The sequence below is a fragment of the Aythya marila genome (genome assembly GCF_965140915.1).
Source record: "Aythya marila genome assembly, chromosome: 5".
Lineage (NCBI taxonomy): Eukaryota > Metazoa > Chordata > Aves > Anseriformes > Anatidae > Aythya > Aythya marila.
The window spans coordinates 31,771,605-31,797,247 of NC_139046.1; the positions used below are offsets into that span (position 1 = coordinate 31,771,605).

At 46.7% G+C, this 25,643-nt stretch overlaps 3 protein-coding genes across 14 annotated transcripts in view; 2 read left to right on the top strand and 1 right to left on the bottom strand.

The window, feature by feature from the left end:
• Window positions 1–310: 310 nt before the first annotated feature.
• On the bottom strand, window positions 311–21,853 carry ATG13 (autophagy related 13). 9 transcript variants are annotated; one of them, XM_082761937.1, is made up of 18 exons: window positions 21,743–21,853; window positions 17,162–17,243; window positions 16,469–16,549; window positions 15,730–15,849; window positions 15,237–15,283; window positions 14,584–14,724; window positions 14,112–14,152; window positions 13,471–13,567; window positions 13,028–13,126; window positions 12,173–12,263; window positions 9,626–9,724; window positions 8,174–8,284; window positions 7,251–7,384; window positions 5,920–6,037; window positions 5,124–5,201; window positions 4,654–4,770; window positions 4,054–4,182; window positions 311–3,308 (listed from the first exon to the last, which is right to left on the bottom strand). In XM_082761937.1, the coding sequence occupies exons 2-18, from the start codon at window positions 17,228–17,230 to the stop codon at window positions 3,231–3,233; spliced, it is 1,650 nt and encodes a 549-aa protein (XP_082618063.1). In that variant the 5' UTR covers window positions 17,231–17,243; window positions 21,743–21,853; the 3' UTR covers window positions 311–3,230. The 9 variants fall into 9 exon arrangements, with proteins under 9 accessions (XP_082618063.1, XP_082618065.1, XP_082618062.1 ...); XM_082761939.1 differs by lacking the exon at window positions 21,743–21,853 and adding an exon at window positions 21,267–21,401 and having other exon boundaries at window positions 8,174–8,257; XM_082761936.1 differs by lacking the exon at window positions 21,743–21,853 and adding an exon at window positions 21,267–21,401.
• Window positions 21,510–23,685, top strand: HARBI1 (harbinger transposase derived 1). Its single transcript, XM_082761945.1, has 2 exons — window positions 21,510–22,310; window positions 22,915–23,685. The coding sequence occupies exons 1-2, from the start codon at window positions 21,641–21,643 to the stop codon at window positions 23,289–23,291; spliced, it is 1,047 nt and encodes a 348-aa protein (XP_082618071.1). The 5' UTR covers window positions 21,510–21,640; the 3' UTR covers window positions 23,292–23,685.
• A 284-nt stretch (window positions 23,686–23,969) lies between these two features.
• Window positions 23,970–25,643, top strand: part of AMBRA1 (autophagy and beclin 1 regulator 1) — a 128,198-nt gene continuing 126,524 nt past the window's right edge. For 3 of the 4 annotated variants that reach the window (XM_082761665.1, XM_082761667.1, XM_082761668.1), the window contains exon 1: window positions 23,970–24,326. The gene's annotated coding sequence lies outside the window, so the exon portion shown is untranslated. The remainder of the gene's footprint in view (window positions 24,327–25,643) is intronic. The other variant, XM_082761666.1, reaches the window with a different exon arrangement.

Here is a 25,643-nt window from a genome sequence, read left to right on the forward strand (position 1 = left end):
GTCTGGATCCAAATAAGTCAGGACTTTTTCCCCCCACCTGTGTACAGAATGAGGCAGGCACCTGTTTTGTCTTTTTCCTTGCTCTCTTTCTCCCTGGAAGGCAGCCTCACTGAGGTCCTGCTAACTACTCCAAACATAGCACAGCCTAACCCTGGTGGAGGCAACGAGCCTGCTCCATCCTGCACTCAGTGGCAGGCAGCTCACTGACGGTCCTTTTTCCTGAAGGAGAAAGATTGAGAGGTTGGGACTGCTCCAAAGCGGTCAGTAGATGTGGAGAAAAGCCTGTAACAGAGCAGTGCAGCACTCCATTGCTTACATAAAAGTTTTATTGGAAATTCTTCGAATACTTGAAGTACATTGGAGACTATTTCCAAAACAATACAATTCCCCTTCCCCTTCACCCAAAGTATCTGTAAAGCAGCAGCTATACACATGCTGTCTTCAACACAGAACTGAGCAGACACCTGCAAAAATAAACAGCCCCCATAACAAGCTGTGGCAGGCTGCAGCGGCATCTAGCTCTTTCTTGAAGCAGAGCATTTACACAGTGGTCAGAGAACTCAGAGCCTACCTAGATGTAGCAACTATGTGTTGAAGCTGAGGAATGTCCAGAGAAGAGGCACATAACTCAGCCCTAGAGCATCTCTTTATTGCTGTGGCCATCCAGCTCAACACTAGCAGCTTATATAGGCAAATGTCCAGCCTGCTGAAGTAGAAAAGAACTGCCCCACTGAAGTGCTGCCTAACGGGATGTGGGAGCTGCAGCCACGTTAGGAACTGCAGCAGCTGAGCGCAAGTACTTGGCTCAGGGGCCCTCCTGGGCAGGACTAGCAGAATGGCATGCCCTCTGCCGCTCCCTGGCTTTTCGTTGTGACGAGAGGGGACAGCAGTAGCACTGGCTAGATGAAGTTCAATCTGTTCTAGGCATCCCCCTGAATACAGTGTGAACCAGCACTTTTCCTACTCTGCTGCTTTGTGGCTCAGCTCAACCTGCCTGTACGTTAAGGGAAAGGTGACAGCAACCACCCCTACAAGGTGACAGGGACCAGCTTCCTGAGCAGAGACGAGAACCAGGCAATACCCTCGTTCCTTGTGTTCTGCACTCTTCTGATACCTCTTCTACCTGTAAAACGAGGTGGCTCTGGCTGTGGGGATCAAGTATTTGCTAAATCCCAGGTAACTAAAGTCCTCTATTAAGCCATTTAGAAACTTTAAGATGTCTGTGCACCTACTTTTGTGAGGCTACTGAGAAGTTGGATTGGGTGAGTAAGCTGGGTAAGTCAGGCTGGGTAATTCTCCTTCAGTACAGCTCTTATCTGGGCTTTTGGAGCTCACATGACCTTCACGTGATGGAACACATCACTTAATACAAAAGCCAGTAAAGTTCAAGCACTGCGGTGATCTGACCTTACAACAAGCTCTACTCTGAGCTTGGTTCCTTGCTCTGCCAGGGGCACAGAGTTAGTGTTCTAGAGAGGAGCTGGGCTTCCCCCATCACCTGCTAGCAATCTCTTTCAGTTAAGAATGCAGCAAAGCTGAAGAAGCTGCCACACCACACTAACTTGAAGGCTGGTTACTTAACCACTCTAGGGAAACTACGATGGTTCCTCAGTACTGAGAGAACAGCCTCACTTCTGGAGAAAGGGAAAGAACAAACATATATTAGGACAGTAAGGGGTCTTGCAATTGCTTGCTTGTTACACGTGGGAGGAGGAAAGAACCACGAGACCTACCTTATCTAGGTTTCTGCTTAGTGTCACTGCTGCTCCTCCCCTCCTTACGTCAGACAAAAGACACACAACAGCCAAACCACCCCGAGTGCTGCCAGCCAGTCACACTGCTAGTAGCCAGCTCATTACAAAAATAAAATTTCAGCTCATCGAAAGCCAGCTGATTAAAAAGTACCATAAGCTCCCAAAAATGTGCTTCTTTAAAGAAGCTGCCTTCTGAATGGCTGAAGAACACTGCAAATTCATCCATACCTATCAGAATACAGCTTTTAACCTAAGTCCCCACCACTCCACTACACTGCTGTGTGCATTTCATTGTATCAGTGGGCCCTGACTGGATGTAATGGAAACATAGTCCCCAAAGCAGAATATTATATTAGAATAATCAAGTCTGTCTTAGAAAATAAATATCTTGGATATTTTCCTGCAAAAGGAGACTCACTGGACAGGGTTCCATGGCACACATGCTGTCTGCAGTGATCCAGGGCAGAATGACCCGCACTACTACATGAAAACAACATCTTTTAAATATAGGTTTCTTTAAAAGCAATAAATATTTCTTGATTAAGATCATCTATTAACCATAAAGCAGAAAAGTTTGCACGGGTTAGAGGAAAGAATCTTGGACTAAGACTCCTAATTACATTAACCCTACAGAAATAGGATTCCTAGTATTTACAGTTACATTTCAAAAGCAGAGACTATGAATTCAGCATCATCACAGCTGCTACGTGCAGGCTTGTCAACACTGGTAAACTCAGCACGGCTGAGTGGCAGTACACTCAGGAAGGAAATGTGGAAAGCACTTCTGCAGTTCCACTCCTGCTTATCAGCGAGCATAACAGAAGGCCTCACAAAACGACTGCGTGGAGACCCAGTTCCTCAGAAGCAGGAAAACAAAAGGTAACTTGTGTTACGCAGGTCCCAAAGCCGACGGCTCTCCCTGGGCTCCAAGCGCTCACACTGAAGTCAGGCCAAAATGCCCCATTCTGCGGAATGGATGTCCTGGACTTAGAACTGCTGATCTGCTGAACTCGCAGACCTTGGAAGTGAGCCAAAGCTTTCTATGCTCTAACAGGATCAAAGACTGTAGGAAAAACAGTCTGTTAGCAAGAAACTAGGTCGAGGGAAACTTACACCATGGGATCTTTGGAGGAAACACATGGCAACTTTTCACAAAGCCCCTCCACACAGGACAGACTGAAGAGAAAATGAGTTTCATACATCGGAGTTTGACTTCCTGTGTACCTACTGGTCATAAAGTCCAAACTGAAGACGAACAGGAAGAGCGGTCCAGAACTATGCAGAGGAGTAGCTGAGGGAAACCAGCAGGTGAGCTGTATCTGCTGTTAAAGAGCAATCAAAGAAAGCTCACTTGATGGAAGGAAATAGTCAAAGTGAGACAGAAGGCAGAACAGGGGTGATAGAGATATTTGTTGACATTGTTCTCCAGGATGCCTCGAAGAGGAAGAACTGCTGCAGCAAAACTGGAAAACACCTTCACTGCAAGGTTTCTACAAAGGCATCAAACTCTTTGACATTTTTCTCATGGACTGCCAACTTCTCTGGTAATGAGTCCTGTAAAAGCAAAGAAGGGTGCAGATCAGGACTCACTCACAGCAGATAGTGCATGCATTTACAGCTTCCTTCTATGGTAAAAATTCCTTATCTAAGTCATCCAACCCCTCTCCACTGCTCTGGGCTCCCCTTCCCACATGCACAGGAGTCCTCTGGTAGGATCCAGCAAGTGACCCTGAGAAGGGCACTCTGCCCAGGGATTGTTTATTCCGCAGGAAGAGGAGGTGCACTGGGGCCTAGCCTTGTGCAGTTCCTCCAACAGATGGAGCACAACAGCCTGCTCAAGTCACTGCCTTCATCAAGGCACTTGCAGCACTTCGCCTTTGGAATTCATTTTTCCCCACAGTATGTTACAGTGGCTGCAAATTCAATACTGCGCTCACCCAGACAACTCTTTCACCAGGATTTTACCTCTGCTCAGGCTGCAAGATCAGGCCTCGTCTGCCACTAAGCCTGATGCAGCAGAAGCAGGATCAGTTCTGAGGGATTAGTTTTGGGGGTCTGAATGACAACCACAGCAAGCAACCACAGGCAGCAACTTTTAGCTTGAAAATAAACATGCAAGCTTCAGAGCCTCAGGTGTGCCACAAACAAATCTTCATTTCTCTGGAACATATTAATGAGGGACCCCCACTTTGGGCAGGGCCTCTCTTCTGAGAGGATGCTACTTCTTTCAAACTAGGAATAGGGGGAGTACTATAAAGAACATACAATGCCCACAAACAGAAAATTCATGGTTCCATACCAAATCCTCTGCCATGGACTGAGCTCCTATGTCAATGGAGAGGCTGCTGAGTTGAGGGGGGTTCTGAAACTCACGGTAAAATGTCCCCAGGTCCATTGGAAGGATGTCGTCTTTTGAAAATGCTGGTTTCTAGAATCAAAAACACTGCTGTCAATTCTCATTCGGAGACACTGGCTTCCCTTTTACCATGAACTTAGGTAAAGATATTACCTGCTATAGGTCACCATCTTGGTATAACAGCTCTTGCAATATTGCAGATTAAATAACTGAACAGCTCCAGCTTTAGACCCTGCCTAGGCCAAGATCAGTTTGACTGAGTACTTGGACGGAAGCAGTTCCTTGGAAGCTAATTCCTTTAAGCATTGGAGAGGACAAAAAGCCCAGATGTTGATACAAACTATAAAATTACTTCATCAGTAGCTGCTGGTACTCTGTGTCAGTGTTATTGCAGTTCTGCGACTGGCCAGCTCTATTTGGGAGCAGACAATCATGGATCTTTTCCCCCCAGTGAAAACAGCTCTTAAACCATTTGCCATGACACCAGCCCATAAAGCCCACCTGCGGATGCAGCTGTGTGAGAGCACTGATCAGGGCACTTACAAAGTCAATCATAACGAAGTCATCGTGGGTGTTCCCTGTGCTGCTGCCACTGGAGCCCTCTGAGTGTAAGCTGCCTTGTAGAGGAGATTCAGCTTCTGGGGAGTCAGGAGGATTGACCTGCCCAAGAAAGCAAACACGGTGAGTACTGATCTTATGATCACATCTGCATATTTTAACAGTGTGGGGACGGTTAGGAGGTTGGACCATAAGCACGTGCTGCAGAAGGGGCAGCAAAGATGTGCTTGAACATCGAGAGACCCCAAGACTCAGCACAGGAGATTTCTTGAAACCAAGTAAGCTTAACTAGTTCCTTTTTCAAAAATAAAATAAGAACACCCCCTTAAAAACAAAACAAAAAACACCATCACCAACAAAAAAAATACCACAAAGTATATTCAAGGAAGGGAATAGCATGGACGTTGCATGAGAGGTGCTAAGAAGGTACATACTGTATTTCTGAAGGGGCTTACCATAGGGTCATTATCTTCCAGCTCAACATTCTTGGGAGCAAACATGGCAAAAGGAATGTCTAAGTTGGCCATGGTCACCTGAAAAGATTCAGCAAAAAGAATTTTACTGAGATGCTCTGCTCACCCAGCACAGAAAAAGCTACTGAAAGTCTTTGCCAGGCTTACTAAAAATTGCCCAAGATCACATCATCAGCTTGGCAGGAGGCTGACCACCTCATTTAAAAGGCATGAAATAGATTGCACTCAGCTGACCTAATACACATATTCTGAGGTGGGATTTCACATACACCTCTTATACAAGACAGATAAGGATTAATGCACTGCTAAACATTCAAGCAAACCCTCTTCGTCCATCCAAAGAGCCTAGAAGAGGGCTTAAAAAAAACTTACTTAAAAGCAGCTTTAGCAACTGGGCAGATCTCTAAGATGAGCTTCCTAAATGCTTGATTACTTGTGATGAACTGGTCTATCGCACAGGCTAAGAAAGGAGGCTTGCTGCCAGCTTCTCCAATTTATGAACCTGTGGTAGTAGCAGATCACTGTAGGACTGCAGTGGGGTATGAAGTCTTCCATACCCAAACAGGGTGTTGACAAAGTAGGGCAAATTCAGCAGCTGCCACATCCCAAAAGGATTTTATGAAAAACATGCCTGTGACAAGACCCTGTAGGCAAATGTTGCAGGCAGAAATACGCACACACAGGCTCCTTGACCACCCTGGCATTGGGGTGCTTTTTTCCTTGGTGTAAGATGGGAGAACCAGAGTACAGTGCCCTCAGAAAATGAACTGCCAGTTACCTGGTTAATGGGTTTGTTGACAAAAGCTCCCACTTTCCGGATAAAGATGGTCTCCAAAAGGTCATGTGGGGAGCCACACTTCCCTTCACTGCTGTTTGATACTGTTTCTGTGTCCTCACTGGGAAAGGAGAGCAAACAAGTGACTCATGGCTCAAACAATACAGACAAATCACATGCTGTGAAAGACTCCTCCATTTTTCTGGATCTACTCCTAGTATTAGAAAGGAGAAGAACAGAAATCTCTGTCCTTGTTTCCCACCATCCTCTTCAGTCATCAGCACAAAAGGGGACTGGGACACTTGTGGACTTAGATTTTTTTATTATTATTATTATTTTTTTTTTTTTTTTTTTTTATATCTGGAACAGAGCTAGTTAGTTGAATGAAAAGGCCAACTGACTTGGAACAGCTTTTTCTTTCTTAGAGAGGGACTTAACTTCAGAACATGTATGTTCAGAGCTGTTCCTACTCATCACTCCTATTTTTTCAGAAATCTGTCAGAAGGTGAGGGCAAGTACCAGAATTTTATCAGTCATTCTGGTTACAGAGGCAGCAGTCTAATGTGTCAGAACAGCCAGTGCCAGCATGGTTAATTCTCTACGTGGCTACTGTTTATTTCTATGGCCTGTTTACTTTCCTACCACAAGTATTTGGAAATTTAAAACATCAAAGAAAAAGGTTGAGTCTTCTGGCACAATGACTGTTTACATAAAATACCCAGAAAAGTGCTAGTGCTGTTATGATTTGTGGTTTCCTCATAGCAAAATCTCTGCTTAACATATTGACTCAGAACTATGTGACCCCAAGAGACACTTCATAAGAAATGAATATGGTGACCAAAAAAAGGACTTAATTAGCAGAAAGGGAGTTGATTTAGGACAGTTTGAGGCTGCATTGTTTAAGTAACTTTGTGCCTGAAGTTTCTTAATGTTGTACGTAGATTTGCACTAACTATAACTATTTTCCACAACAATTCTCTTTAAATCTCTTAAGAATTTAAGATTCACTTGTAAACTTACTTCACCTTGTTACTTCACAATCAGCAAAACCAGTACAGAGCTTAAAAAATACAAACTGTACAATAAGGTTGCAATAACAGAAGGCACAAGCATGTTATGGTGACCAGCAGCTCTAAGTAGATGGGTGAGATCATTGTTTGGGGCAAGGCTGAAGAAGTCCCAGTCAGAGAAAGCTGCTCACTCTTTTAGGGGTAGGGGAGAGAAGACGAGAGTTATGCTACAAACAATAACTAAAAGGGGAAAACACAAAGTTTTATGTTAACGTGATTCTAAATGGGTTAGCGCAAGCAGTGATTCATCTAAAACCAACCTACCTACTAGAAGGAGTAGCAGCTGAGTAGTGGACTCCATCTAGCGGGGTGCACATCCGCTCTTGGTCAGCTTGGGTGCCATGTGCTGGCTGGCTAGGAACTGGGGGAACTCCCCCCTCTTTGCCTGGACCAATCAGCTGAGATGGAGAGGAACGATCAAGTTAGACATCTCAAAATCAGTGCCACAACACAGGGCAATGCAGAGCAGATTCCGACAGACTGGGACTAAACTGTGTTTTTTGGCATATGACTTGGGTTCTTGCCCCCATGAGATGACATCAAGTAGATGGTGAGCACCTCAGTACAAACTCTTGTTCCCTTCCTATTCCTCTCCACTTCAGGCCTGTTCTATAGGGCAGGGCTCTCTGTCCATAGGCCCTCTGCTTATGGAGAGGGGAGGAAATAAAAATAAAAAATCCTATCTTCTTACTACCATCACTACATCAGCAAAACTCTAGTGCAGAAGCAACATTACAGGCAGAGATAGACTTCTGTCAACTTAGCTGACTTTGTCTGATGCGTGGATGCAAATACACCAATGTGGACTGCCAGCGTGTCCTACAACGCCAAGCTCTGTGCTGCGCTTGGAGACTCTCAGTGGCAGCAGCTCTGTCAGGCAGCCAAAGTTTGGAATTAGTGGCACATTGGTGCAGGCAAACAGGTTTGGTTCTGCAAACAGGTCTGGCCTCTCTTAGCACAGTTTCTCTACATGACCTTTACCCTACCACAGCACAGTCAAGGATGCTGGGGAGCCAATTCCTAGCTTCTGTGCAAGCTGTGCTTTCCCTGTATTTACCCTAGATTCTTTTCATTCCTGACAGACAGGACACCAACGCATGCACTAGTTTCCAGGCCTCTCTCAGATGTAGAGGTGATGTAATTGTTGCAGTACCAGCCATGCTTGTTCTTCTACCCTCTACAAGTACCTGGTGAGGGTGCGCAGCATTCAAGCCACCAGCAAAGATTACGGGGTACCCCATGTCAGCTGATCCAACTCCCAGGGCAGCAGGCTGATAGGAAAGACGAGAGCTGGAAAGCTAAGAAAGAAGAGAAAAAACAAGGGCAAGGGGAGAGGAGAGAGGAAGGGGAAGGGGAATGCCCCACAGTCTGAATAATCAGTCACTGAAGAAGGAACAGGAGAAGTCAGAGGCACAGCACGGTGTTTCAGGCTGGCAGAAGGATGCTAGATTTTCATTAGTCACTTGCAGAGGTCATTACTTTGAAAAGTTCTTATTGCAAGGGACAAAGTTAGGGCCTTGACAAGAAAGCAAGACTGGTTTCCTACACATACAAGAGGCTATGTGAGGTATGGCTGACATTCAGTCACAGGGCAGCTCTGCAGGCCTGTTTCACATACTTCGGGAGATAATGTTTTATTTTCCCCAAAACCAACTGTGTTATCAACTGAACCCCTTTCCACTGCACATGAAAATAGCTGATCTACAGGAAACTGACTGATGAGAAGCACTTTTATCCAAATGAGGCTAGTTAAGCTGAAAGGAGCAATCTTTTCTCAGAGCAGGTACAGTATTGTTAGTATTTTGCTCTAGAGATATCCAGCAAACTTGACTCTTTTTGAAGAACTCACACTGCCTTGAAGATTTTACATGCATCTTCCTGGAGAAGTTTCTTAAGGAATTTATGTGAGCATTGCTCACTGATATTACCTCTGTTTAAGAAATACTCAATATCTACAGCCACGCTTCTCCATTCTTTAACCACTTTTTCTAAGCTTTGTAGTAGCCAAGCATTCCTACTTTTATTTGTTTATTTAAATATTTCTCTGTCCTCTGTTGTGACACTCACTCAAATATGAGGAATATGACTTTAGACAGACCTGTGAGATGTAAACAAGTAACAGTAATTCAGGTCTTCACCAGGTGTTACTCATAACCAGGAAGACAGATGAAAGTGTTTGTTTTGCTTTTTTCTCCTTCAAATTAACAGCATCTCTGTTTTAATGACTAGTGCAGGTTCTAGGGAATGCCAGCTCCTTCTCAACCCCTGACCAGCCTGAAAAATCTGTGCTGTGCCTTTTTCTTTTTTTAAACAAAAACCAAAACCTTGCTCTCCAGTGAAAATCCTTTTAAAACCTTGCAGAAAACTCCTCTTTCTCCTGTATCAAGTTTTACAGGCTGCTTCCTGCAGGACTGCTGCTCAGTGCAAAGATTCCAGGTGGGCTTTATATTTAGAGCACACTGGTTTTGCAAACTGTTAACTGGTTACTTGACCATATAACATACCTGTCCCGTTTGGGGTTGACCAGCCTGTCCCATGTACAACAACCATTCTGCATTGTCCCGTTTGTACTTTCCTGTTTTTGTTCTGTCGTGCCAGTACTACCTGGCCATGTATAACATATTCGATTGACAACTCACTTGATGTGAAAAGGCCAGTCCCATCACTGGGACCTTCAGGGTGTCCGTCACGACAGGAGGAGGGGTCTGAAAATGTGCCTTTGTGACAGTAAAAACACACTGTGCACAAACACAGACACACAGAGGAAACAAGGAAAAGAAAGAGTGAGAGGGGGAGAGAGAAAGAGAGAGAGAAAGAGAAAGAAGGACTTCAGAGAAGAACTATAAAGAGTTGGATGAACTGAATGCTAGTGAGGAGTGTTTGGCTGCAGCAGCCACGCCTCCACATGGAGCGGAATTCTCAATATTGCCAGAAACACATTCATTTTATAAAGAATTGACTGCTTTCCAATCTCGGTGAACCACACAGGTAATATTTAAGACTCCAGTGAACACCAACAGAAAGTAACTGCCAGAGACTCTGTCCCACAGCTAATTAGACCTGTTACCAGCCAATTAGCAAGGAGAAGCCTGAGTGCTTGCCAGAAAAAGCCAAGAGCAATTTTGTTTTGGAATGTACAAATCACACATATTTCCATACTTTCCACCCATACACACTCTTAGTCTTCCAGTATTCGCAAGGGCAGCAGGGATTGTATCTCTGCATGTCTGTGCTGCACCCTAAGACTAAAGAGGGCCCAGACTAAGGGAAATACAAACGTATCGATGTGAAGAGAGAGCTCCTTCACCAGCACTGACACTCCAGAAGCAAACACTGTCTTACAGAGACTGCTCACGCAAAAAGGGCAACCCAGGTCTGGTTTAGTCCTATACCTTATAGCAGTCATTCTCCTAACAGCACAGAATTATGACAAATTGTTTCTGGGTATTACCTGTGGCCAGGTTTTCTCATGAATTTGGGGTACTTTACAACACAACAGATACAAGCTCACAGGGATAAGGTTTATTTCCTTGTATCATGCAGGCTAGACCTCATTTCTACTGGGAAGGCAGTAGAAAGAGCTTTGGACAGTCTGCCTATAGGCTGTCTACACCACACAGTTTCCAGTATTCTCTTAAGCATTAAGTTGTAAATAGAAAATTGGAGAAAGAAATTAGTTTTCCCCCTCCAATTTACTTTAGAAACCACTCTGTCAAGACAGCCATACAATTCTAACTGTGGTAAAGAAGACTGGCAGTTGCTTTATAAATAAGCATACAGCATATGGCAGCTATGAGCCACAAAAAAGCAAGAATGTAGGCTCATACTTGATGTGAATCCTTGAGGTTCATCTGGTTTCATAAAGCTTTTTCCCTCAGTGACAGCAAAGCTCCACGTCCCCTGGGGAAATGTCAACTTCAGTGTATTTACAAACATTCTTACTGTTAAGTAACGCTGGCATGAGCAAGCCAGTGGAAATTTCCTCATGACCTTACTGCACTTAGCTTGCTTTGTTAACAGGCAGGACACAACTCTGCCACAAACCCATCTCCTCAGCTGTGTATCCTGGAACAGGAAAAAAACTTTATTCCTTCAGACTTACCGTGAGTGCTGGCTGATCACTTCAACATTGCCTGAGGCTCACTGCCTGAGGTCCTGTCACCCAAAAGCTGCCAGTTGGCACAAAAATGCTTCCTAAGAAGAGCTCATTTCTGGCTCATTCATTCAGTAGAACGTACTCTGCTAAACCAATCATACTGCTCCCTCTGAAGCAGCAGAAAGACCCATAGCAAATTCTTTCGATTTGGAACCACATTGCAATTGTACTTCATTCTGCATTTCACATCCAGAGCAAAAGAGATTTACAGAGTCTTTAGACTGTCTTTAAAGTTCAGTAGAGCCATCTGCTTGGCTGGACAGCAAGGCGAAACATTCATGAATATTTAAAGTCATAGGAAAACAGCAAAATTGGCCAAGTCTTCAAAATACAAAATTGTGGAGTCAGATATATATGGACAGGAGAAAAGGGAGTAATTGGAATTCCCATTTTTCAAGATTCAGAAGGCATCCATTTTCTTTTTATTTTAAAATCGAAACTTCAATAAAATTTGCATGGGTAGGTAGAAGTACAGAGAACTGTATGAAGTCCTTAGTTCAACATGATGACCCAGTTTATTTGCTGATACTTACTCCTGCTGCCCAAACTTGTTTTAGATGGTCCAGCAAAGGCTTTTGTCTTTTTTCTGATTTTCCAGACTGCTGTCTGGAAAATATGACTGTGCCACATGCGTCTTCCTGATAATTCAGTGTTTTTTTTCTCAATATCAGCCTGTTACCTCTACCTAAGCTACCTGGCATTGATCCCTCGAATTCCTGTTTTCGCAGTACCAGTATGTGTATGTATCTAGTACGCTGCTATCCTCTTCAGGCATGTCTCAGACCAGCTAAAGGAGTTGGTTCTTTTGGTCTTTCTCAGTAATTCGGTCTTTCTAGTCCTTTAGCATCCTGTTGAAATTAGTGTCTGACTAGGTTTTACTCAGAAAGCAATCAGAGTAAGAAGCTTGCACATTAAATTTTAATTAGCAGCAGGAGTCTGCATGTTTGCACAGTACTTGATGTAGGAGTATGCACACTACACTAGCAGTGATTGTTCTTCCTAGGAATAAAAAGAGCCTGTTTCCTCTTACCTGAGATGGAGGAGAGGTGGAGAATGATGTGGTACACACTTCTTGGGAATCTTCTACTGAGGGGTATACCGCACCGTTGTCCTCACCAGCTCTAAAGTAGGAAGGGAAGAAAAACATCCTAACTGGAAATATTCCACACAACTAACAAATAGCAAAACACACTGGGACAAATGCTGCAGGGAAGTTGAGAGTATTTGGGTGGAGTTGAAAGGAGAATTATTAAGGGCTCTCATAATCTACTTGGGAGAACTGAGGAAAACAGGGTATGAAAATATTCGTTTTCCCCAGAATTATCCTAAGAGCTTCTCTTCTACCCACAGATAGAAACACAACCCTGTATGTTTTTGTTTGTTAAAAACAAACACTAAGGAAAAGGTTTTCTTAAACACTAAACAAAGTTTTTCTTATACCAGCCAATGCTACAAGCTTTTGTGTTTACCGAACCACTCTCAAAAAATACCTCTGGTCCTATTCTGAGTGCTCACAGAAGAACTTTGGACAAACCTCTCATCTACAAAGAGAAATTCACCTTTAATCTTTCTCTATTAGAAATCTCTGGAGCTGCATGCCTCTGGACTTGGAGTTCTACAGCAAGAGTAACTATTACCCTTCTAAACTCACGAAGACAGCCAAGGTTAAACCTCTTTTGTCTCAGAGTGTTTCTGTAAGGAATTTGGCTTCATGCACTCAATATTCTAGACACAAATGTTGCCTTTCCTTACATGCTCAACCAGATCAATAGGATTGACCCTAATCTTCCAGTCTCCCTTCCCATGCAGTCAGTGGAAAAGGCTCTGTATTTGGGCATAACGATGCCTTCACCATGGCCCATGACTTCACTCAGCATTTCCTCACCTGTAATTGCAGGGGTGCATGGGCGAAGAGCTGGGATAGGGACGGTCCACAAAGTGATCAATGATAATCCCCATGATAGGAGGGGTCCTCTCAAACTGCCTGCAAGGCAACAAGCAATGGCATTATTGGAAAAGCTGCTTTTTCTCTTTACTGCATCCCAATTCATGGTACCCTCACAGAGAGCCCTAGTGCCTAGAAACGGGACCAGAGCATCTTTACAGTTCAGCCCTCCAACTCCAAGCAATTTGGAGTTCTAGAGCCTGACTCAGGGCTACCCAAATACTCTGCTTGCTGCAAGACTGGAGCATTAGGGAATATTCTCCATTAAGGAGAATATCAGCAGGAAAGGATAAGCAGAAGGGAAAGATTTAGGGGCGTATAATATGAGGAGTTTAATACTACGTTATTGTGAAACAGTTTGTGGTACGATCTTATTTTCTCACCTGGTTGACATGAAAGCAAGGTTGATTCTGTAGGCACAAGACAAAGTGATGGTGCCAACTGGGGTACCCACTGTCCCAACACGAACTGTTTGGAAACCTGTAGGGTTAAAGAATGATTATCAGTTCTACTGATTGCACAGAACCTGATTATTTATGTTCCTTACTGCCTTCTTGTATGGTCTTATTTCTATGGTGTTTTCATTATCCCTTGCAATCTCATCTCCAAACACACACACGCACACACGCAACCTTTATCAAAGCAGGACTAGGTTGCCTTGCTGGCAGGCTTCATCTACAAGACTACTGATGTTGTTTCTTATCTTGGTCTCATATATTGCTCTGAAATGCTTCTTGATCCTGAGTAGATCACTATCTCCTTTACTGGTTCTGTGCCTTATAAACATACCTTCATAGTCTTCTTTCAATTCTGGATCACTAGAGTCAAACTGGCAATCGTTCTAGATTTGTCAAAGCACCACATTGTACCTGCCACGTTATGACATGACCCTTTACCGATCCAGATAAAAATCATGTCTAAACCTCAGGCTTTACGTTCCTTGTGGCACTTAGGAATAGTAACAAATGTGTCACCAGCACAGAAAACAGTTCTGCTCTAGTTTGTGTGTGTTGCCTAGCCATACCTTCTCCCAAGCCACTCAGTTGCACTTCACCAAAATATATCCTGAAAGAAAGAAAAAAAAATCTATTAGGTCCAGTGGGCACATAAGTCTAGTATACATCTGTATTACTTATTTAATTCTTTGAGTTGAACAGTTGGAACCACTTTTCCTCTTTAGGAAAAAACATAAGCAGCAGCTAGAATGCCCATCTCAGCCTTCCAGCTACTTCAGAGGAAGACATGCCACATAAAATGGAAGAGAAAATTGTAGTTGAGTCTAATCAAAAATATTTCTTTAAGTTTAAAATGTCTGTGAATGAGGCTGTAAGGTGACACACAGTTCAAAGTTCTCTTTATTGCTCTTCAGTAGTAGTTAAATCCAATTCATTTGAATTTACTGTCACTCATCCCTTTTTACCACATTTACAGTTGCTCTATGCAAATCTATTTTTGTTTCTGCTATTCCAGATAAGGAATTTCATATTCCACTTCACCTGTACAATATCACATATTCATGGCCTTGTTTCCTTGAGAGTCTGTAGGCTGGAGTTACCCTGGTTATAGCAAGCAAAGACTTCAGTAGTAGAGACAGCCTGTTGTATACGGTGTATGAAACTTTGATTTCTTTGTCACACCTGTAGAACACAAAGGAAAAAATTAGGAGTAAGAAGGCAAATTTTTAATCAAAATGAGTCTGGGCCAATTCTTTCATGTCAGTTTTATTGCCAAAATGACAAAAATAAGGTCCCAATGCAGTTTGCTGTTATTGACCAATCTGCTAAGAGTCCTACTTCAATCTAGTCACCTGTTGTAGAATTATTGAAAAATGCCATGCAGCCTGGTACTAGACAGAAACATCTTTAGAATATTAGAAAAAAATGTAGTTAATGAGCATATGTACTCTTGTATCTCAGGAGGTCTACTAATTATAATGGAAGAATGAACAAAATTACTATTTTCTTTTCTTGACACTACTATTAAACAGCTTGACAGCTGCACTAGACAAAGAGGCAACTTCCCTCTGAAGTGTCACAGGCCACACAGCCAATTATGTGCTCATTCACCAACATGGATCGAGCGCTTCCCCATTTCACAAGCTAAAACAAACAAATAGCAAACACAAAAGAAGTGTGAAGAATGCACTTACTTTTCATTCATTTCTAGACACCAAATCTCTAGCTCCATGGAATCCCCCTGGATCAGAGAAAGATGGCAAACAAAGGCTCATTTCAGAGAACAATTCTTTTCATATCTCATCAATAATCAGCAACAACCGCACCTCTCAGTACACACAGTTTCTCCCAGTTCCCACTTTCTTACAATGCAACAATAGAAAAAGGTGCACTGGAAGTCTCACCAAAAAACTTGATCATCTGAGGGAATGCCCTCCTCAGAATGGCTAAGCTCCTCATGGGTTATGAAACTAAGTTTTGCTGCTCTGCCATTTGTGTGTTTGGCTTCAGATACTTGCAGTGTATTGTTTTTGTCAAGCAACGCATTTCATTAACGCATTACCTAACTTCATAAATGGAGATGCTTCTGCATTATTTTGGGCTAAAAGGTAAGAGCTCTGGAACGTGACTTAAGATTCAAGTAAAAAAAATAAATTAAATCACCATCTATTTTAACTCAGTCCTCACCTCTGAGGTTTTGAGAGAAATCTCCACACACATGGACCGTCCAACAGCGGGCAGCTGTCCTGCCAAGGCTTTCTTTGCTTCATGAGTAACCTCTGGTATATCTTTGATGGCCAAATTGAACTGCAGAATGAAAGAGATGAATAAATTTTTGCATTTCTTTGAAAAACTGCCTAATAGTACACTGCAGAGGCCTATATATAACATACTAGGTCAGTGTCCATTGAAATATTTATGAAACAGAAAATTCCCAGATTGGCTCAGGCTTTTCATATTTGCAAACATTTCCTTGGCTGCTAATTCAAGTGTTTTTCTTGATCCTGCTGTAAAAAACTTGTTCCTTTTCTCTCACTTGCGTCATACGTTCACCCACAGAGTATCTTGTGTCTCTCCAATTTTAATAAAGCCCATCACTTATACAGTCCTGAGCTGCAGAACTGCAAACTTCTGACAGAAGAGAACTCATCACCCCATCCCCAGCAGATCTTGGAAATCTGCCCTAGTCAGCTGGCAGGAGCTGCTGAGAGGTGTCATTTATCTCTCCTCTAATCAGCCCTTAGAGAGCCCAGAGTGACACGCTGCATGTCAACAAGAAAAAAAAATGCCAATCAACATAATTGAATATAGTAGCTGTTATATGAATAGTTATTACAGCCTGCACAAGACTGAAAGAACCTTATTGTGTTCTCAACACAAAAAAACAAAAACAGAAATGGAGCTGCTTTACAAAACGTGACGTTACCCAGTCAGAGCCTGTTGGGGAGGATGATGATCGGGTACAGATCTTCTCTCCAAGTCGGGCCTGGACAATTACTTGTACCGTCTGAAATAGAAAGGACAAGATCTGAGCTCCTGAGCTCAGCAGAGTTCAGAACCTCACCGATATTCCAAGTAAAAAATGAAAGGGCCGACCAAAACATAGAGAAGTAAAGTTTGCTAATCTTCAGGTGTAATTATCTTAAATTATTACATGCAACAGCCAAACGTATTTCAGATAGAAAATGATTTTAAGCTGGCCCTTCTTTGCTAGAACATGAAATGACTAAGTTGGTTTTGTGATCAGGAGTTGCATAGCTTCCTTTACGACTGAACCAAAGTTCACAGTTATATCCTGAACCTGGACACACAAACAGACGTCAAGCCATTCCGTACGTTTATAACATATCCACTGCCGGAGTTTCTACTTGCATCTAGCAAGGCCAGGAAGTAAAATCTAGGTACCAAGTGAGGCCAAGTTTTATAGTTACATGTCAGCATTAATGTAGATAGGGTGAAAAGGAAGTTTCGAGCCCAACAGAAGGTACTGCCTAACTGCAGGGTGATAAGTTGACAGGAGCCCCGCGCTGACAGAGCTGTGATGTGCCTGCCACTCATTCCATGGCTTTTTTCATAAACAAGAAAAACTGAGGGATTTACACATATGAGAAAAAATTACCTTTAGAGCAAAAAATTTGATGAACTTGTCCAGGTCCTTCCTGTCCTGGGAACTGAGATCAGTGTCCATTGCATATGGCAATCTGAAATATAGCACAGGCATGGAAATGAATCTTCCTTCAGCTTTCTGTCTGGAGTTTAAGATTTCAAAATATTTTGCCATTTGAGGCTACTTCAAGAGAAATATGTAAGCACCAAGCACCTGTTAAAAGACCAACATGCTAAGAACTTTGAACTTTTTAAAAATTCCTGTGAATAATGATATATACGGTCCACATAAAAGGTACTAGGGAAAAAAAGTAACAAAACAGGGGTCACGTAAAACTGGGTAGATTTTCTCTAATTTTGCTAGTTTAATTTTAATACGAAACAAAACACCCACCAACACCACACGGGTTCTGTATCAAGCTGTCCATCAGACAGGGCAGTCTTGGCTTCAGAAACAAGATATTCTCTGTTAACAGCACTGGTCAAAACCAAGCCACATTGTTTTTTCTTGGGTCCGAAGTTCTAAAACCAGTATCCAGGTGTATTTCAGCAGGTACCGAAATCGGTATAACAAACCATTGCTGGAATGGGCTTCTTTACTCCCAGCAAACAGTATTGACAGTAAATCTGTACAGCCACAAGTGCACCTACAAGCAACCCAAAAGATGTATTTCCTCAAAGGACAGACCACAATGCCACCTGCACTCCTTGACAGCCTCAGATGCCAAACACTCAGCTCCCACAATCACACCAGCTTGATTTTCAAAGTATTACCGATGGTTTTAGCAGCGCCGTGGGACTTGCACAGTGCCTGAAGCCAGGCCGGCCAAGCTACTAAGCAGATTTCTGCCACCATCACCTCACGTGGTCTGGGATAAATGTCAACTTCCCTGTCTCTCAGCTTCTTCATGTCTAAGTTAATAACCATACAGAGACCGTGGGGAGGACTGCCTTAATTAACCGTTTTGATTGAGCTTTTTGCTCGTAAGCCTTCAAAGAATCAATTCATTCTTAACTCCTGTTGCTGTTTTGGCTCTGAGACAGCTTGTCACCTCAAAGTGCCTCGTCCAACATCACCTGCACAGGGACTGCGCTGCCCAGGGCAGGTTGGGGTCCCCAGGTCAGTGGGCGAGCAGCGGGTGTGCGCGGTCACTTCACCCAGCGTCGAACCTCTGAGCAATGCCTGAACTTGCAGCAGGACCGTAGCGTCGAGAATGGCTGGGTATGTGACTTAATACAACTTAAAGCTTAGCCAAAGGGGCCAATAACCCTGATCGGACAGAAAATATCGTATAATCTTTCATGCCTACGCATATCCAGAAGTTCTACTTGAAATATTTCAATTAATAGAAGTAAACGCCTATTTTAAGTAACGCTGCTACATGAGAGCACTGCAGTTAACAGGGCCGAATGCTGCTTTCTGCATGACTCGATAAAAACAAAGCCGAGCACCTAGTGTGGTGGGAAGTTCCTGGGCTACATTCATAGGGCACCTCCCAGCACTCCACCTCTTTTATTACATATTATGATTTGAAAACTAACAACATAAATGATTTAACAGTAGATATGTTATCAAATTTCGATATCCTAACCTCCGCAGAAGAAGCTTTCAGTATTGACCCTTCCCACTATGAAAAAAAAAGGTGAGTAATAATAATTTTTCTGACTTAATTAAGTGTAGGGGTTAAGAGGACCTGAGATCCACAGAAAACCTGGCTGATATGGGCAGTAAAACACTGCATTAAAAAAATCTTTTTCTCAGCAAGAAAAATGCTGACACTTAAATACCAAGAGAAATCAAATTAGCTTTTAATGTGAAAAGAAGCAAGAGGACATTTATTTGTGACTCCTGAGAAAGGTACAAGGAAGAATTTATCCTTATGGCATAGGAGAGCTGTCAAATAGATCACCTGCATTTGCCTTATGGGACTGGAAAGAAATTCTGGGTATCGACTGCCACAAAACATTAGGGAACTAACAAAAGATGTTAAGATCAGTGGCCAGTTAGGTAAGGAAACAATGCAAACCATCAGCATGGTTCTCTGTGCAACGTAGGCATTAGTTCTGGTATTACCCAAATACCTCTAGAGGGGACAGAAACAGCCACCAGAGCCATGCCTTGGATGCAGGGTTCCAAGAATGAGAGCTTCACAGTTCTGCCCTGCTCCAGCAGGAACAGAAATCTTTCTGCAAGATCCCAAACTTTCTGTAACATCCATGAAACAGTTGGAGTTTCATTCCTCAAGCTCCAAATGCCAGCAACAGCTGACTCACCCGAGTTTGAAGCACAGCAGGAACAATCGAGCAAGACTTCACGTCAGGGATCTGTAATTTCAGGGAAAACTATGACCCTGGAACTCAGCCCCTGGCATGTCTAAGGCCTGTCATCTGGCAACCAGCATCTCCTCATTTTTGCAGGGAAGCCTCTGATGATTACTTGCCACCTGCTGAGGCAGTGTTCACCTGCAGAATCACTCTTGAGAAGAGTCAACACAGACCTAGAACTACAGATGTTTTATTTACAAAAACGCTTTCATGACCACGGGTTTGCTTCCACAATCTGACCTCAAAATTCTTTAAGTTCCACCAAACTCATTCAACTCCTGAAGTCCTGCAGGTTGTGATGCCGACACGATCCTTGTTAAGTGCCAGTTACCCAAGCAATGCTCAGCTCAGCGAGGACGCTATCTAATTTTACACTGACTAACACCCAGAAGGAACTAACCTTTGGTCTTGTTCAGAAATCTCCAGATGACTGCTTCCCCCTCAACCAAATAATCCCTTAAACAAACAGACACCTCGCTGCTTTAGCCTTGCACACAGGCTGCTCACAGGTAAAACAAGCGTCTCGGCTACCTGGCTTTCTGCTTTGCCTCTCCCTTTCTGCAATACCTACTTTCATACTCATCTTTATTCACGTGGCTTTGTCTCCTCTTCCCTCCCTACAGAAAAGTCGGAGAAAAATACTCAAAGAAGAAATGCCACGTGGCTTTTTTAGCTAAAGACTCTCTCTTTTTTACAAGGTTACAAGGTAAATATTAGCCTTCCCCATTGTTTTGACACCCAAGCATGGTGCCACGCTCTACCTGTAGCTACAGCCTGCTTCGCCAAGCAAAGGGCACGTGAACAGAAGGCGAGGGCACCTCGCCTGCCTGATGCAACAAGCTGCAAGAGCTGTCCCCTCGGTGTGTCGGTGCAGCACACGTGGCCCCACTCCGCTGCCAGCGGCCGCACTGCATGCAAGCACTTGTGAGCCCGGCGCCCGACAGGTGCACGGCGACACCTGCGAGCACCTGCATTGCCCTACGGGTTTTGTGCCTGGGAATTCGCTGGGCACGAGCGTTTGACACTCGCGTAAAGGAGCTGAAGCACCTGACACGCACTGGGCGTCAGCGTTAGTGCTGGGGAAAGCACGTACAGGCTGCTGCCATTACCTCCCTGCTCTGAGATTTCACTCTGAGCCACGGCCGCTACAGCTTTACCTCATCGTGCTTCCCTTTAAAGCAGATACACACAGTAATTCGTCAAGGTTTCCACCCCAGAGCACCACACCGGCACTAAAAAAGAGCAGAGGGCAGTGAGAGCCCTTCCATGCCTATGAGGTGGGCTGTGCTCATCCCAGTCCCCCCTCCCCAGTTACCTACTTGATGGTGCCCCCAGAGCGGGTTCCCTGCTCTCGCCCCTCTTTCAGACCTGCCTTGTACACGCAGGACCCCGAACTCACGCCTGAGCTCGTCCTCCGTGGGGCTCCGGCAGCTCCTTGTCGGGTCCCTCAGGTAAACAAGAAGTTTGGGAAGCTTTTAATAGCGCGCCTCGGACAAATAGGCCCGGCTGCCAAGAAGCCTTTCCTAGAAGCTCTCCTTTCGAAGCACGAAGCCTTGGTGCAAGCAGGTATTTTGAGCGCATTAACAAGCGCCTATAAAAAGCCCCCTGCTGCACAGCGCCCTGCTGGGGGGCGAGGCCTGGAGATCAAGCTCCGCGCAGCCCGGGCGGTTGCTGGCAGCTCACCTCCATTTCCCTGCCGGGCGGGTTATTCACAAACCCTTTTTTTTAGGTTTTAACCCGTTTCGGGCTCCCCTCACCCACCCCCCCTCCCCCTCAGCGCCCGGTGGCGGTACCTGCGCGGGGGCGGCGGTGCGGGGGGCTCATCCCGCGGGAACCCCGTGAGGCGAGGCGGTGTCGGTGTCGGTGTCGGGGGGGGCTCCGCTGCGCCTCACAGCCTCGGCCCGCTCCGCGCCGCCATCACGGCCGCTTGTTTTCATCGGCGGAGGCGCCGCCTGAGCATCCGCCGCCGCACTTTCCACACGCCGGCAGCGCTCGCCGCCCCTCCGCCGGGGAGGGAGGAGGCGAGGCGGGGAGCAACGAGGCAGCGCCCCCTCAGCAGCCGCCCCCCTGCCCGCCCTGCCCGCCCTGCCCGCTCGCTGGGGGCTGGCGTGAGGCTGTGGCGAATCTGCCGCCCCCCCACCTCCACCCCCACCCCCGGGTGCCGGCCATGGCCGTGCCCGTGGCGGTGCTGGACTGCGACCTGCTGCTGTACGGCCGCGGGCAGCGCACGCTGGACAGGTTCAGGCTGGAGGACGTGACGGACGAGTACCTGGTGGCCACCTACGGCTTCCCCCGCCGCTTCATCCGCTACCTGGTGGAGCTGCTGGGGGCCAGCCTGTCGCGCCCCACGCAGCGCTCCAGGGCCATCAGCCCCGAGACGCAGGTGCTGGCGGCGCTGGGCTTCTACACCTCCGGCTCCTTCCAGACCCGCATGGGCGACGCCATGGGCATCAGCCAGGCCTCCATGAGCCGCTGCGTCGCCAACGTCACCGAGGCGCTGGTGGAAAGGGCCTCGCGCTTCATCCGCTTCCCCGAGGACGAGGCGGCGGTGCAGGGCCTGAAGGAGGACTTCTACGGGCTGGCGGGCATGCCGGGGGTGCTGGGGGTGGTCGACTGCACGCACGTGGCCATCAAGGCGCCCAACGCCGAGGACCTGTCCTACGTCAACCGCAAGGGCCTCCACTCGCTCAACTGCCTGATGGTGTGCGACGCCAGAGGAGCCCTGCTGAGCGCGGAGACGCACTGGCCAGGCAGCCTGCCCGACTGCGCCGTCCTGCAGCAGGCAGCCCTCGCCAGCCAGTTCGAAAACGCGCTCCATAAGGACGGCTGGCTGCTTGGTAAGTCGGCTTTTCCTCACGCCTGCCTGCGGAAAGGCCCTGCCCTTTCTGCGTTGGCTCCTCGTTGAGTTTGAAGCCTCTCAGCACAGGCGATAAGTTCAGTTCTTACTGCTTTCCTGCAAATTCCTCAAGACTTGACGTTCAGTTTGGACTATTCTTGGAAGTGTAGAACAGTAACTTGCAATCTGTGTTACAAATACTACCATCATTGTATATACTAATTCGTATTCGTATTGTAATTTGTACTGATTTGTACAATTTAATTTCTATTTGACCATTTCAGAATTCTACCCCTTTCTAAGATGAATGCCGCAATGATTCTGTTGATGCTCTTGGTCCAGTTGTCTTACTTTCACCATATTGCACAGTAAATGGATTCTCTTATTCTATTCCACGTACTTCAAGGATTAAAGGGAATGTCTTTACTTTGTTATTTGTCACATTTGTAAACCAGTTATTGTTGCTCTTTCATCTTTTCTGTTCTAGCCTGAGAGATAAGTTATTGCACATCCACGCTACCAGAAAACCTGGGGTGAAGAGCTGAAGCCCTGAGGTGGCTAACTGTAGGTCTGTAACCCGTCTCCCTTCTTTTCACTGCCAACAGGTGACAGCTCCTTCTTTCTCCGAACCTGGCTGATGACCCCCCTGCACATCCCCGAGACCCCCGCAGAGTACCGCTACAACATGGCGCACTCTGCCACCCACAACGTCATTGAGCGGACATTCAGAACCATTCGGTCACGCTTCCGCTGCCTGGACGGGTCCAAAGGCACCCTGCAGTATTCCCCGGAGAAATCCAGCCACATCATTCTGGCCTGCTGCGTGCTCCATAACATCTCCCTGGAACACGGGCTGGACGTGTGGTCCTCCCCGGCCACGGGACACGTGGAGCAGCCCGAAGAGGAGTATGAGCAGATGGAATCAATGGACTCGGAAGCCTGTCGTATTCGTCAGGAGCTTCTGCTTACGCACTTTAGCTAGTGTTGTGACAGGGGGAAGGCTTCAGCGGGTCATCTGAGATGATACAGAGAGCAACTGTGTCCCTCTCCTTAAGTTTGTAATGACTGTGCGGGTGTGGGACAAGGGCAAATTTTATTCACTTCATTTCAGGGGGTATTATGAGCTTCTCTTGATCTCCTCATAGGTGTCATTTAATTGCTAAATGTTCACTGTTACTGATGCTTATAGACTCCCCTTTTATTTCGGGAACAATGACTGTAACGCGAGATCAGCGGAGAGCCTTGGGACGTTGTCTTTGATAACAATGGAAAACCTGTAAGCCTTGCACTATTTCACAACAGTTCCGTGCCTCTTTGTAACCCAGCTGATTTTTAAATCAGCGTTTCACACACATTAAACTCCCGTTTAATTTCGGACCCCGAATTCATGAGCAGCAGGGTGTAAGGGCTGCTCTTTTGGTTTTCAGGTGTACATTTGTGCAAAGTCCTCACAAGACCCTGCATTGGGGGGGCAGCGTGCACACCCCCACACCCCTGGGGGGTGATGAGGGGCCGGGTGCGAGGCTGGGGGCGCTCCATCGCCGTTCCGCTCGGCGCTCCACTGGCCGTGCCTGGCTGCCGGGCCGGCTGCAGGGGGGGGGTGGCGGCGGCGGCGCTGGCAGGCGCTCGGCGCTCGGCAGGTGCGGGCTGCCGCCGCCGCTCCGCCTTCGGCTGCTCGGGCCTGGCCGCCGCTCCTCGGCGCCGCTCCCCGGGCGCGGCTCGGCGCTCGGCTGCCCGGCCTGGCCGGAGCTCGGAGCGGCGGCGGCGGCGGCGAGCGAGCGGTGGGGCCGCTCCGACCGGCCCGGCCCCGGCCCCGGCCCCCGCCCCGGCCCCGGCTCCCCTCAGGCCGCGGCCCCCGCCGCAGGTAGGCCCCGGCCGCGCTCCTCGGCCCGCCCCCGCCTCGGCGCCGCTTCCCCGGGCGGGCCCCGGAAGGTGGCGGCGGAGGCCGCGCCGGGCCCTCGGCGCCCCGGAGGCTCCCCCCGTGCTGCGCTGCGCTGCGAGCCCCCGCTGCCCTGCGGTAAGGGCGAGGGGCTGGGTGTGGGGCCCTGGGGCTGCGGAGGCGCTGGGGAGCGGCGCCCCGTGCCGCCCGGTTTCTCCCCCAAGCCAGGCGTTTGGGCTCTGCAGGCAGCCCAGCCGTGTTTCTCGGCCCGTCTTTGTTTGCCGCTCCCCCCAGCCGGGTGCCCTTCGCAAATGTCAGCTCGGCTCCCCGGCCCCCGCCCCTCCCATCCTCTCTGGGGTGGCCGGTGGGGATGGGGAGATGGAGCCTGGCGCTGACCTGCTGGTGCCCGGCCGGTGCAGCGCTGCCTGGTTCTGGGGCTGGGTGCGTTTTCAGAAGGAGGGATGAGGATAAATCCGGGCACGCTCCAATGCCTGGTGAGGAACGCAGCAGCGAGTTCCAGGTCTAGTTCCATAACTTCAACATCCTTGTTTGTCTTCTGGACTGCTGCTGTGGTTCAGCTTCTGGTGTTCAGAGCTCTTCGGTAGGGCTTGCTTGCTAATTCTGCAGTTAACCAATTCAGTTGGGGTTGCTGTAGATCGCTGTTTTCTTCAGAAATGGCCCATCTGTGTATTGAAGATAGCAGGCGAGTATCTGGTACTCTTCCATGGCGTTGCGGTGGGGATGTTAACGAGGGCAGCAGGCCGTGAGCCATTCTGTGTTTTTTTTCTAGTGCTTGGAATGAAGAACACGTCTGGATCCAGATTGCTGGGCTCGCCTGCTCTGACTTAGCTACCGGGGAGTGCACGCGGAGTGTTTACTTTGCTGTCAGCTTCTCCTTAATTTTCTTTCTTTTGCCCTTTTCTGAGTCATAGCTGACCCCCTGGATTCTTGTTTGGTTGTTTTCTACTTTTCCGTTTTCCACGCAGCACTTTCAACTTTTGTGCAGCTGCAGTGAGCGTCCGTAAGGAAGGCGAGCAGTAACGCTGCCTGCCAGGATCCCCCTGTCACCAGTTAGGGATTTGAATATTTCCTGCCTTCCTGCACCATAATTTTGTTTAACGAAACCGAGAGACAATAACTTCAGTATCTTTTGTGCGGTGGCTAGCAAGCTGACTGAACTCAGGACACCTACAAAGTCACTGTTGATGCTGGTAGTATAGTTAACGCTCATTAACATTGTTTAGGTGAATAGCGTTAAGGTTTCTTTTCTTTCTTCTTCCCCCCCATTGAGTTTGTATTGTTGGAGACCTGATAAGGGGCAGAGTACATGTTAATAGTTACCTTGTGAGCTCTTCTGGTGAGAGTCCTGCACGAATCTGGGAAGGAGAGTGACAGAAGCGAATTGTTAGTGACGTGAGCACAAAAGAACAGTGCTTTTTGGAAGTGAGTAGCGGG

Excerpts from the sequence above, each read along its gene's own strand:
- ATG13 (XM_082761937.1), bottom strand. The coding sequence starts at position 17,230 with ATGGACACTGATCTCAGTTCCCAGGACAGGAAGGACCTGGACAAGTTC. Across the intron at positions 12,264-13,027 it reads ATGCACCCCTGCAATTACAG|AGCTGGTGAGGACAACGGTG; the intron begins GTGAGGAAATGC and ends TTCCTACTTTAG. Across the intron at positions 7,385-8,173 it reads ATGCTGCGCACCCTCACCAG|CTGATTGGTCCAGGCAAAGA; the intron begins GTACTTGTAGAG and ends TCTCCATCTCAG.
- HARBI1 (XM_082761945.1), top strand. The coding sequence starts at position 21,641 with ATGGCCGTGCCCGTGGCGGTGCTGGACTGCGACCTGCTGCTGTACGGC. Across the intron at positions 22,311-22,914 it reads TAAGGACGGCTGGCTGCTTG|GTGACAGCTCCTTCTTTCTC; the intron begins GTAAGTCGGCTT and ends CACTGCCAACAG.